At 49.6% G+C, this 13,905-nt stretch overlaps 1 protein-coding gene across 1 annotated transcript in view; it reads right to left on the bottom strand.

Moving 5' to 3' along the window:
• Positions 1–243: 243 nt before the first annotated feature.
• Positions 244–13,905, bottom strand: part of cpsf1 (cleavage and polyadenylation specific factor 1) — a 151,079-nt gene continuing 137,417 nt past the window's right edge. The window contains exons 35-38 of the mRNA XM_059971633.1: positions 4,815–4,970; positions 2,921–3,050; positions 2,168–2,306; positions 244–558 (exon numbers count right to left, since the gene is read on the bottom strand). Of these exons, the coding sequence (XP_059827616.1) occupies positions 511–558; positions 2,168–2,306; positions 2,921–3,050; positions 4,815–4,970 (473 nt within the window). The 3' untranslated portion in view covers positions 244–510. The remainder of the gene's footprint in view (positions 559–2,167; positions 2,307–2,920; positions 3,051–4,814; positions 4,971–13,905) is intronic.

The raw sequence follows: 13,905 nt of genomic DNA, 5'->3' as shown, positions 1-13,905 counted from the left end.
AACAAATTTTTATAGTACTGTTGCAGTATTGATAGTGTTCTAATTAGTTCTGTATTTTATTCAAATGCATAATCTGCTACTCAGTTTGTTTTTTTTTTAAATACCTTTTTAGCTATTTTCATGAAACTTTGGCTAACTAGGTCAAAATGTACTGGTCCCAATTAACTGGAATCCACTGTACTTCTTTGAAACTGAAGCTCAAGACTTCTTTTAGATGGAAGAGGAAATAATGATGAAAGTGGGCCAGATTAAAAAATAACTTTTTTTTCCCCATCTGTTTTACAAAACGTTTTAAATACGAAAAAGACACAAAATACGTTCAAGCTAACTCATATAAACAAATGAAGTCCTAAAACCCATCTCCAGATCCTCTGCGGCTCATGACTCAGTCACAAAGGGGGAACCTTTAAGCGACACCCTTGTGTCCAGGTGGTGAACTTTAGAAAGCGCACACACCAATGCAAAAATGAATGTGATCACAGTGTTCCTTGTATTTCCGCCTTGTTTCCATCAGAAGTGGGCAGTAACCCGATCAATCTCCAGCACGTCTTCCAAGATCTGAAAGAAGAGGGGTGGGGAAAATGTAACAAGAGCATCCAGATATTCACAGGTAGGAAAGGTGCACTTTTAATCCCCAGACAGACAAGTTGACTGTGCTCAGTAGAATCAGCCCGGGGGAGGGGGTGGCAGCACAGTAGCAAGGTGGTTAGCGCAATCACTTTACAGCCCTGGAGTTCACTTCCCGCCACTGTCTGTAAGGAGTTTCTGTGTTTTCTCCATGACTGTATGTGTCTCCGGCGGGTGTTCCAGTTTCTGCCCACATCCCAAAGACATATGGGTTAGGGTCAGTGAGTTGTGGGCATAGTATGTTGGCACCAGAAGTGTGGTGACACTTCTGGGATCATTCGTTGGTGACACTAACAACATACTTCACCGTATGTTTCAAGGTTCCTGTGACGAATGAAACTAATCTTTAAAATCCAGACAACATGGTGGAAAGGCTGGAGATTGAATTGTTGGTCTCGGGACCCCACTAGCCCTGCTCGCATCATCAACCTTCAGGGATCCCTGTGCCACGCTTCCCGGGAGCCCGTTAACCCCGCACGTGGCCACACTCCCCAGAGGAAGCCCGTAAGCCCTGTACAGGCAGTCTCCGGGTTACGAACGAGTTCCATTCCTGAATCCATCTTTAAGTCGGATTTATACGTAAGTCGGAACAAATACATCCGGTATAATTTAGCGCCAGTTAGTCAAACGTTTGTCTTAGTATATAGTATATATTTTACCTTTCTATGCATATAAAACACTTAAGAAACATATGTATTCCAATAATTAAACCACTGCGTTGCTTAGTAATAATTGTAGCTTTCAATTGGGGCAGGGCCTTTCTCATGCTCCGTTATTCTCACTTTATCCTTTAAAATTGCTCCGATCTTTGACTGACTGTAGCCTAACGCTTTTCCAATGACCGATGGCATTTCACCTCTTTCCAAACGTTTTATTATTTCCACTTTTATCTTCAATTGCGATCACTTCCCGTCAACAGAAATGAAACACTGTGGGTGGCGGGTCCCAAGCTCCGCTGGGTCCTAAGAACCACCGCACTGAGACAGGTTAAATGGGACAAGTGCGGGCTGTGCAGGGTCTGGGTGTTTGATCCTCCACAATATTCCGCGTGGGTATCTAAACTGGAGGTGGCAGTGTTTGTTTTTTTACGAGGGCGAGTTGCAAGCTCGACATCAACCTGGCATCGATGGTACGGGAGTCACTGGATCGAACTCAGGAACCTCCGTTCTCGAGCTCGATGCTGATCTCACTGCGCCACCAGCCGACCAGAATTGGGGGGTGGGGGGGGGTGGGGTCAGGGTGAATCTTGCTAAGAAAAATTTAAGACAAATATAAAGTTACACACTTAATACAGCATCAATGGCAATGACTTAAAATGGCGGACGGCGTTCTCCTTCTTCAGTTTGTAAGTACAAGTTGTACGTAAGTCGGACATTCGTAACTCGGGGACTACCTGTACACCATTAATACTGTGCGTCCTGAGATACTGTTGCGTGCCTTGGCCTCAGACACCGATATAACCCCGTGAGCCGATGTCTAAGGTGCTGTACGTCAGATACTGCACACATTAGTTGTGCCCGTTAACGCACCACGCTCTCACCATATCTGGCGTGGTGCCGATTTTCTTGGCCAGCTCGCTGCGCTCCATGGTGCTCAGGTAGAGAAACTTGTTGAGCAGGTCACCGTCCAGGATGTTGCGCACGGCGTTCTGCAGGGCTCGGCGATCACAGTGCAGCATCCTGGGGAGCACAAAGCGGGCAGAATGAGACCATTACACCACAGTGGGCCAGTCTCCAGGGCAGCAGACAGCATGTGGACGTCCAGTGACCCACATCATCCACCCCCCAACCAACTGTAGCAGTTCAAAATGGCAGCTTCTCAAGGGATCTGGACTATAGAGTTAGGAAATAGGGCGGCTTCCCACTCCCATGACAAAGTTGGTCACATTTCCACAGCGGCAGATCGAGTCTGCTCTGCCTTCCATTATGTCTTATTTATTGTCCCTTTGAACCCTAATCTCATAAAATCATAAGATACAAGAGTAGAATCTAGACATTTGGCCCATTGAGTCTGCTCCGCCATTCCATCATAGCTGATTGTGCCTCTCAACCCAATTTCTTGCCTTCTCACCAGAGGGCACCACAATATTCACCTCTTTTAAACTAATCAACTTCAGAACTTTCCCTCACTGACCGCCTTTCACCAACTACCAACAAATTGGGCTATGAAATCCCTGTGAGGTGATGGTCTAGGGCCGATCGACGTGCTTAGAGAGACACAGTGAGTTGTTTTACACCAGTTTGAAAGAGCAGGTACTGAAAGACAGATGGTGACAAGAGAAAGTTCTGCTTACCTGAAGGCTTTGGGGTTGAGGCCAGCATGGTGTGGGATCATTGTGATCAGCGCATTCTGTAACATCAGAAGCCGCCTGTATGTCTTCTCCTGCATTGGTAACAGGAACCCAATCCCACCATCCAGCGTAGCTAGAAAACAAAGCCAAACATACAAAACCAGCTCCACAGTTGGACACAAGACGGTGATGGTAGAGGGTCGTTTGCTAGATTAGAAGCCTGCTACCAGAGGTTTGTTGGGTCCCCTGTGGTTCATCATTTATATTTACAATTGATATTACAGTGTACAGTAGGTGGCGTGATTAGTCAATTTTTGGAGAACACTATAGGTGGTGGTAGAGCAGAGACTGAAGAAATTTACCATGGGGTGCCACGGTAGGGTGACACCATCACAGGTTGGGTCACCAGAGTTCAACTCCAGCGCTGTCCATAAGCAGCTTCTATGTTCTCCCTGTGAACACATGGGTTTCCTCTGGGCGCTCCAGTATCCTCCCATATACTGAGACATACTGGGTAGTAGGTTAATTGGTCAGTGGAAATTGTCCTGTGATTAGGCTGGGCAGTGCAGCTTGTTGGGCTGGATAGGGAGAGACTGAGTGATAGGTGGCCCTGGGGAGTTGGAGAACAGTGAAACCAGTGGGTAAAGGTACACAGCTCCTTCAAAACGATGACACAGGGAGAGAGGGTAGTGGAGGTGTTTGGCACACTGGACAGGATGCTGAGCTTGTATGTTTGGAGTACCATGCACAGCTCTGGTTGCCTTGCTTTAGGAAGGACGTTGTGAAACTAAAAAGTGGGCAAACGAGATGGAAGTGAAAACGAGGCGACACACCAGCCTAGCGTTCAGCATAATGTTATCACTGCACCAATGACGTGGGTTTAATTCCCACCGCTGCCTGTAGGAGTTTGTACATTCTTCCCGTGACCACACAAGTTTTCACCGTGTGCTCCGGTTTTCTCCAATATTGATCACGTGTGTAATTATGCGGTAGGGCTCATTGGGCCAGAAGGGACTGGGACTGGAGTGTTTGAGTTATGAGAGGCTGAGACTCCCCCTACCCCGCACCCAGACAGCAGGAGGTTTACCAAGTGATAAGGTGGGTGGTCACAGGGCAGTGGAGAGTAAAACTGGAAGACAAAGGTTTGAAATAAGAGGGGAGAGATTTATTAGGAAGATGAGTGGCACCTGTTCTACAGAGGGTGGTGGGTATGTTGAACGAGCTACCAGAAGCTGTAGAGGCAGGTGCAATTACAACATTTAAGATATTTGGACTAGTTCAATGATAGACACAAGAGATCCTGCAGATGCTGGAAATCTAGAGCAACACACATAAAATACTGAAGGAACTCAGTGGGTCAGGTAGAACCTATGGAAATGAATAAACAGTCAATGTATTGAGACGAAACCCTTCATCAGTCCCGGAGAGGAAGTGGGTAACTGCCAGAGTAAGAAGGTGGGGGAGGGAAAGGAGAACAAGTTAGAAGGTGATAGGTGAAGCTACGTGGTGGGGGAAGGGGATGAAGTAAGAAGCTGGGAGGTGATAGGTGAAGCTACGTGGTGGGGGAAGGGGATGAAGTAAGAAGCTGGGAGGTGATAGGTGAAGCTACGTGGTGGGGGAAGGGGATGAAGTAAGAAGCTGGGAGGTGATAGGTGGAAAAGGCAAAGGACTGGTGAAGAAGGAATCAGAGGAGAGTGGACGATGGGAGAAAGGAAAGAAAAGGGAAGAGAATCTCTCAAAAGATGAAGAGGGATTTGGGACAAACACAGGTGAATGAGACCAGCTCAGGTAGGTACGTTGGTCAGCATGGACGAGTTGGGCAAAGGGTCTGTTTTCCCTATTGTCTGATGTCAGGACAAACACTGACAATGTAATGAACCAGAAACCTGATAGTTACCAAACCAGGTGATGTGCTTGTTCTCCCAAGCCAGGTTTTTCTTATTGGAGCCGTCCATGATGCCACGGCAAGGGGTTCGCCAGAAGGCATTCACATGAGCTCCCACATTGAAGTCAGCTCTCCGCAGCAGCCGTGTCCCTCCGTAGCTCTCTCTCGCTGGAAAAGAAAACCCAGAGTTTCTCTGAATGTCTACTCCTGTCATTCACTGGCCAGTGGTGATGCCCAATGCACTGAATAATATGCTCGAAGATCCTTCAAAGTTACCGCAAAAAACGGCAAAAGTTGTGTTGGCATTCTTCAGTGCCATGACTGAGTTTGAGAGCCATGACGCAATGTTGCATCTCTACCAAACTCTGGTTAGACAACACTGCGTTCAAATCAGGTCGGCTCATTACAGGAAAGATGTGAAAGCTCTAGAGAGGGTGCAGAGGCGATTTACCAGGATGCTGTCTGGATTAGACAGCACGTCTGATGAGGACAGGTTGAACGACCTACAGCTTTTTTATTTGGAGTGAAGGAAGATGAGAGGTGACTTGATAGAGGAGTACAAGGTAAGTAAGATGCACAGATAGAATGGACCAAGTGGATTTTCTCCTAGGGTGGCACAAGGCAATTGAAGGAAAGATAAGTGGGGATGTCAGAGGTAGTTTTATTTTAATGCAGAGAGTGGTGGGTATATGGAGGCCACTGCCTGGGACGGCAGTAGAGGCAAATACATCAGGGACATTTCAGAGAAGGCACATGGATGAAAACAATAATGAAGGGCCATGTGGGAGGGAAAGTTTAGATCAGGGGTTCTCACCTTTCTCATGTCATGGGCCAATACCATTAAGCAAAGGGTCTGTGGAACCAAGGTTGAGAACATCTGGGTTAGATTGATCTTGGATATAGACTTTGGATGAGAGTGGAAAGACTTTAAAGGGAACAGAGGGGTAAAATTTTCACACACAGGATTATGAGTATATGGAATGAGCTCCCAGAGGAAGTGGTTGATACAAGTACAATAGTATAATTTAAGAAACACCTGAACTGGTACATGGAATGGTGGGGCTTAGAAGGTAACTGGGAGCAGTTGGGTGAGCACCATGGTTGGTATGAACTGGTTGGGCCAAATGGCCTGTATTTCTTCACAACTCTACAACTACAAAGAGGCTACATAAAAATAAGTGGAAGCAGAAATTCAGCTATGACATTAGAATCCTAGATAAGCTCAGCACTGAAAAAGGCCCTCTAGCACATCTAGCCTGTGCCAAACAATTCATACTGCCGACTCCCATCGACCTGAACCAGGACCATAGCCCTCCATACCCCTAGCAACCGCATACCTATTCAAACTCAACTTAAACCCAGGAAGCTCAGCAGAAAAAGCCTGTTTGCATTTACCCTATTTATACCCCTCATAATGTTGTATACCTCTATCTAATCTCCTTTCAATCTTCTGTGTTCCAAGGAATAAAGCCCTAACCTATTCACCTTTCCTTATAGTTCTCGTCCTTCAGGCCCAGCAACAACCCTGTACATTTTCTCTGTACTCTTTCAACATGATTTACATCCATCCTGTAGGTAGGTGACCAAAACTTTACACAATAAACCAAATTAGGCTTCATCAATGTCTTACACAACTTCAGCACAGCATCCCAATTCCTGCACTCAGTACTTTGATTTAAGAAGGTCAATGTGCCAAAAGCTTTCTTTACAACCCTATCTACCTGTGACACCACTTGCAAGGAATTATGGATCTATATTTCCAGATCCCTTTGTTCTGCCACACTCCTCAGTGCCCAACCATTCACGGTGTAAGACCTACCCTGGCTGGTCCTACCGAAGTCCAACACCTCATGCTAATCTATATTAAATTCCATATGCCATGTTTCCAGCTAATTCAGATCCCACTGCAATCCATAATCGTCTTCAACACTGTCCACTATACCACGTCGTGGTGTAATTGCAAATTTGCTGATCCAGTTAACCACATTATCATCCAGTTAGTTGACACACGGACCCAGCACCGAACTGTGTGGCACTCCACTAGTCAGACAGGCACCCCTCTACTAACACTCTCTGGCTTCTTTCACAAAGCCACTGTCTAATCCCGTTTACTACCTCATCCTGAATGCCGAACCTTCTTGACCAGCATCCCGTGTGGAACCTTGTCAAATGCCTTGCTGAAGTCAATACAGACCACATCCACTGCCTTTCCTTCATCAACTTTCCTGGTAACTTCCTTGAAAAACTTGTTAAGATTGGTTAGACGTGACCTACCACATATGAAGCCATGCTGACTATCCTTAATCAGTTCATACATATCCAAATATTTATATATCTGGTCCTTCAAAACACCTCCTGCTGATGTCAGGTTCACCAGCCTATAATTCCGATTTATTTTTAGAGCCTTTCTTGAACAGCAGATCAACATTGGCTATCGTCCCATCCTCTGGTACCTCACCTCTTGCTAAGAAGAATTCAAATATCTCTGCTAGGGCCCCAGCAGTTTCAGCATTGATGAATACAGAGCAGGCTGAAAGGGCCACTTGGTGACTTTGCTACGCTTTCTGTTCTTAAGCAGATGACTGAATTAACAGTGTAATTTATAACTGACGAGTTGCTGCACTGTGGGAGTGCTGCATAGTCAGACATGATGCCCAGAGTAAACATCGAGGCCCTGTCTGTTCTTGAGTGGACAGGAACAATTCCATTATTTTGGAGAGCTGAGGAAATCTCCCCGTATCCTGCCCAACTTACGTGAGACTGGTGATTAGCTTTATTTGTCACGTGGACATCAGAACAGTGAAATACATTGTTTGCGACACCAACCAACGCAGTCCGAGAATGTACTGTACAGCCCACAAGCGTCACCATGCTTCTGGCACCATCATGGCATGCTGACAACCCAGTAACCCTGACCTTGGGAATGTGGGAGGAAACTGCAGCATCCTTAGAGTCAGCAGAGGGAACTGACCAACAGAGTCCTGGTTCTGACTGTTCAACTGATTAATTACCTGCTAATATTTTATGTAGATCTTATACATATAATTGTTTATTATGCTTCCTAGTGACAATAGTATATAGAAGCAAGTTCAATGCGTCCCCTAGTGGTTCTATAGGTATAATTCTGGAAACTTTTCCTGGTACTGAATTATTTGAATAATGCAGTTAACTCTTATTTATTCCCATTTACTTCAATTTCCCTTGTTCTATCAGTGTTTAGTAAAATCACTGTGAAACAACAGACTTTGTGCCTCTTTCCTGACCTCTGAAAGAAGCCTGGATCAGCGTCCACCAACCGCTGGCGATGTAAAGGCCGCGCTGACCGCTCCCCACACCCCAGTGCATCTGACTGCTACATCTTCAACATCACACTGCACACCAACTACCAAAGGGATTCCCTTGGTTATAGAACAGCCATGGATGTGCTGAGGTTGTGAAAGGTGACTAGGAGGGTGACTTGAAAGGTTCTTACCCGAGTTAACACCGAGTCAGATTAAAAAGATTGAGGTGTCGAGGCCAAGGGTGAATGATGAAACAGTATTCTCCTCACTACCTCATGAGGCTTTACTCACCTCAGCACTGAACTGTCTGTGTGACTGTGGCCTGCAGCCATCGACACTCACCTCAGCACTGAACTGTCTGTGACCGTGGCCTGCAGCCATTGACACTCACCTCAGCACTGAACTGTCTGTGTGACTGTGGCCTGCAGTCATCGGCACTCACCTCAGCACTGACCGACTCTGTGACTGTGGCCTGCAGTCATCAACACTCACCTCAGCACTGACCGACTCTGTGACTGTGGCCTGCAGTCATCAACACTCACCTCAGCACTGACCGACTCTGTGACTGTGGCCTGCAGTCATCGACACTCACCTCACACTGACCGACTCTGTGACTGTGGCCTACAGTCATCAACACTCACCTCAGCACTGAACTGTCTCTGTGACTGTGGCCTACAGCCATTGACACTCACCTCAGCACTGAACTGTCTCTGTGACTGTGGCCTACAGTCATCAACACTCACCTCAGCACTGAACTGTCTGTGTGACTGTGGCCTGCAGCCATCGACACTCACCTCAGCACGGAACTGTCTGTGACTGTGGCCTGCAGCCATTGACACTCACCTCAGCACTGACCGACTCTGTGACTGTGGCCTGCAGCCATCGACACTCACCTCAGCACTGAACTGTCTCTGTGACTGTGGCCTACAGTCATCAACACTCACCTCAGCACTGACCGACTCTGTGACTGTGGCCTGCAGCCATTGACACTCACCTCAGCACTGACCGACTCTGTGACTGTGGCCTACAGCCATTGACACTCACCTCACACTGAACTGTCCATGTGACTGTGGCCTGCAGTCATCAACACTCACCTCAGCACTGAACTGACCCTGTGACTGTGGCCTGCAGCCATTGACACTCACCTCAGCACTGAACTGTCTCTGTGACTGTGGCCTGCAGCCATTGACACTCACCTCAGCACTGAACTGTCTGTGTGACTGTGGCCTGCAGCCATCGACACTCACCTCAGCACTGAACTGTCTGTGTGACTGTGGCCTGCAGCCATTGACACTCACCTCAGCACTGACCGACTCTGTGACTGTGGCCTGCAGCCATCGACACTCACCTCAGCACTGACCGACTCTGTGACTGTGGCCTGCAGCCATTGACACTCACCTCACACTGAACTGTCTGTGTGACTGTGGCCTGCAGCCATCGACCCTCACCTCAGCACTGACCGACTCTGTGACTGTGGCCTGCAGCCATTGACACTCACCTCAGCACTGACCGACTCTGTGACTGTGGCCTGCAGCCATCGAAAACTCACCTCAGCACTGACCGACTCTGTGACTGTGGCCTACAGCCATTGACACTCACCTCAGCACTGAACTGTCTGACTGTGGCCTACAGCCATTGACACTCACCTCACACTGAACTGTCTGTGAATGTGGCCTACAGCCATTGACACTCACCTCAGCACTGAACTGTCTGTGTGACTGTGGCCTACAGCCATCAACACTCACCTCAGCACTGAACTGTCTGTGACTGTGGCCTGCAGCCATTGACACTCACCTCAGCACTGAACTGACTCTGTGACTGTGGTCTGTAGCCATTGACACTCACCTCAGCACTGACCGACTCTGTGACTGTGGCCTGCAGCCATTGACACTCACCCCACACTGAACTGTCTCTGTGACTGTGGCCTGCAGCCATCGACACTCACCTCACACTGAACTGTCTCTGTGACTGTGGCCTGCAGTCATCGACACTCAGCTCACACTGAACTGTCCGCATGACTGTGGCCTGCAGCCATCGACACTCACCTCAGCACTGAACTGTCTCTGTGACTGTGGCCTGCAGCCATCGACACTCAGCTCACACTGAACTGTCTGTGTGACTGTGGCCTGCAGCCATCGACACTCACCTCACACTAAACTGTCTCTGTGACTGTGGCCTGCAGCCATCGACACTCACCTCACACTAAACTGTCTCTGTGACTGTGGCCTGCAGCCATCGACACTCACCTCACACTGAACTGTCCGTGTGACTGTGGCCTACAGTCATCGACACTCACCTCACGCTGAACTGTCTGTGTGACTGTGGCCTACAGCCATCGACACTCACCTCAGCACTGAACTGTCTCTGTGACTGTGGCCTGCAGCCATTGACACTCACCTCAGCACTGAACTGTCTCTGTGACTGTGGCCTGCAGCCATTGACACTCACCTCACACTGAACTAACTGTCTGCGTGACTGTGACCTGCAGCCATTGACACTCAGCTCACACTGAACTGTCCATGTGACTGTGGCCTGCAGCCATTGACACTCACCTCACACTGAACTGTCCGTGTGACTGTGGCCTGCAGCCATTGACACTCACCTCAGCACTGAACTGTCTCTGTGACTGTGGCCTGCAGCCATTGACACTCACCTCAGCACTGAACTGTCTCTGTGACTGTGGCCTGCAGCCATTGACACTCAGCTCACACTGAACTGTCCGTGTGACTGTGGCCTGCAGCCATTGACACTCATCTCACACTGAACTGTCCGTGTGACTGTGGCCTGCAGCCATTGACACTCAGCTCACACTGAACTGTCCGTGTGACTGTGGCCTGCAGCCATTGACACTCAGCTCACACTGACCGACTCTGTGACTGTGGCCTGCAGCCATCGACACTCACCTCAGCACTGAACTGTCTGTGACTGTGGCCTGCAGCCATCGACACTCACCTCACACTGAACTGTCTCTGTGACTGTGGCCTGCAGCCATTGACACTCAGCTCACACTGAACTGTCCGTGTGACTGTGGCCTGCAGCCATTGACACTCACCTCAGCACTGAACTGTCTGTGACTGTGGCCTACAGCCATCGACACTCACCTCACACTGAACTGTCTCTGTGACTGTGGCCTGCAGCCATCGACACTCACCTCACACTGAACTGTCTGTGTGACTGTGGCCTGCAGCCATTGACACTCACCTCACATTGAACTGTGTGTGACTGTGGCCTGTAGCCATTGACACTCACCTCAGCACTGAACTGTCCGTGTGACTGTGGTCTGTAGCCATTGACACTCACCTCAGCACTGAACTGTTTGTGACTGTGGCCTGCAGCCATCGACACTCACCTCACATTGAACTGTGTGTGACTGTGGCCTGTAGCCATTGACACTCACCTCACACTGAACTGTGTGTGACTGTGGCCTGCAGCCATCGACACTCACCTCAGCACTGAACTGTCTCTGTGACTGTGGCCTGCAGCCATCGACACTCACCTCACACTGAACTGTCTCTGTGACTGTGGCCTGCAGCCATCGACACTCAGCTCACACTGAACTGTCTGTGACTGTGGCCTGCAGCCATCGACACTCACCTCAGCACTGAACTGTCTGACTGTGGCCTGCAGCCATTGACACTCACCTCAGCACTGAACTGTCTGTGACTGTGGCCTGCAGCCATTGACATTCACCTCACACTGAACTGTCCGTGTGACTGTGACCTGCAGCCATTGACACTCACCTCAGCACTGAACTGTCTGTGACTGTGGCCTGCAGCCATTGACACTCACCTCACACTGAACTGTCTGTGTGACTGTGGCCTGCAGCCATCGACACTCACCTCAGCACTGAACTGTCTGTGACTGTGGCCTGCAGCCATTGACATTCACCTCACACTGAACTGTCCGTGTGACTGTGACCTGCAGCCATTGACACTCACCTCAGCACTGAACTGTCTGTGACTGTGGCCTGCAGCCATTGACACTCACCTCACACTGAACTGTCTGTGACTGTGGCCTGCAGCCATTGACTCTCACCTCACACTGAACTGTCTGTGACTGTGGCCTGCAGTCATCGACACTCACCTCACACTGAACTGTCTGTGACTGTGGCCTGCAGCCATTGACATTCACCTCACACTGAACTGTCCGTGTGACTGTGACCTGCAGCCATTGACACTCAGCTCACACTGAACTGTCTCTGTGACTGTGGCCTGCAGCCATCGACACTCAGCTCACACTGAACTGTCTCTGTGACTGTGGCCTGCAGCCATCGACACGCACCTCACACTGAACTGTCTGTGACTGTGGTCTGCAGCCATTGACACTCACCTCACATTGAACTGTGTGTGACTGTGGCCTGCAGCCATCGACACTCACCTCAGCACTGACCGACTCTGTGACTGTGGCCTGCAGCCATTGACACTCACCTCAACACTGAACTGTCTCTGTGACTGTGGCCTGCAGCCATCGACACTCACCTCACACTGAACTGTCTGTGACTGTGGCCTGCAGCCATTGACACTCAGCTCACACTGAACTGTCTCTGTGACTGTGGCCTGCAGCCATTGACACTCAGCTCACACTGAACTGTCCGTGTGACTGTGGCCTGCAGCCATTGACACTCAGCTCACACTGAACTGTCTCTGTGACTGTGGCCTGCAGCCATTGACACTCAGCTCACACTGAACTGTCCGTGTGACTGTGGCCTGCAGCCATTGACACTCATCTCACACTGACCGACTCTGTGACTGTGGCCTGCAGCCATCGACACTCACCTCACACTGAACTGTCTGTGACTGTGGCCTGCAGCCATTGACACTCAGCTCACACTGAACTGTCTCTGTGACTGTGGCCTGCAGCCATTGACACTCAGCTCACACTGAACTGTCTCCGTGACTGTGGCCTGCAGCCATCGACACTCACCTCAGCACTGAACTGTCTCTGTGACTGTGGCCTGCAGCCATCGACACTCACCTCAGCACTGAACTGTCTCCGTGACTGTGGCCTGCAGCCATCGACACTCACCTCAGCACTGAACTGTCTCTGTGACTGTGGCCTGCAGCCATCGACACTCACCTCAGCACTGAACTGTCTCCGTGACTGTGGCCTGCAGCCATCGACACTCAGCTCACACTGAACTGTCTGTGACTGTGGCCTGCAGCCATTGACACTCCCTCAGCACTGAACTGTCTCTGTGACTGTGGCCTGCAGCCATTGACACTCACCTCAGCACTGAACTGTCTCTGTGACTGTGGCCTGCAGCCATTGACACTCCCTCAGCACTGAACTGTCTGTGTGACTGTGGCCTGCAGCCATTGACACTCACCTCAGCACTGAACTGTCTGACTGTGGCCTGCAGCCATTGACACTCACCTCATGCTGAACTGTGTGACTGTGGCCTGCAGCCATCGACACTCACCTCAGCACTGAACTGTCTGACTGTGGCCTGCAGCCATTGACACTCACCTCACGCTGAACTGTCTGTGACTGTGGCCTGCAGCCATTGACACTCACCTCAGCACTGACCGACTCTGTGACTGTGGCCTACAGTCATCAACACTCACCTCACACTGAACTGACTGTGCGATTGTGGCCTGCAGCCATTGACACTCCTTCAGCGCTGAGCTGTCTGTCGAGTCACTGAACTGTCTCTGTGACTGTGGCCTGCAGCCATTGACACTCACCTCAGCACTGAACTGTCTGTGACTGTGGCCTGCAGCCATTGACACTCACCTCACATTGAACTGTGTGTGACTGTGGCCTGTAGCCATTGACACTCACCTCAGCACTGAACTGTCCGTGTGACTGTGGTCTGTAGCCAT

Source organism: Hypanus sabinus, chromosome 6 (genome assembly GCF_030144855.1).
Source record: "Hypanus sabinus isolate sHypSab1 chromosome 6, sHypSab1.hap1, whole genome shotgun sequence".
Lineage (NCBI taxonomy): Eukaryota > Metazoa > Chordata > Chondrichthyes > Myliobatiformes > Dasyatidae > Hypanus > Hypanus sabinus.
The sequence above is the reverse complement of the archived record's forward strand: the minus strand, read 5'-3'. Positions and strand labels throughout refer to the sequence as shown.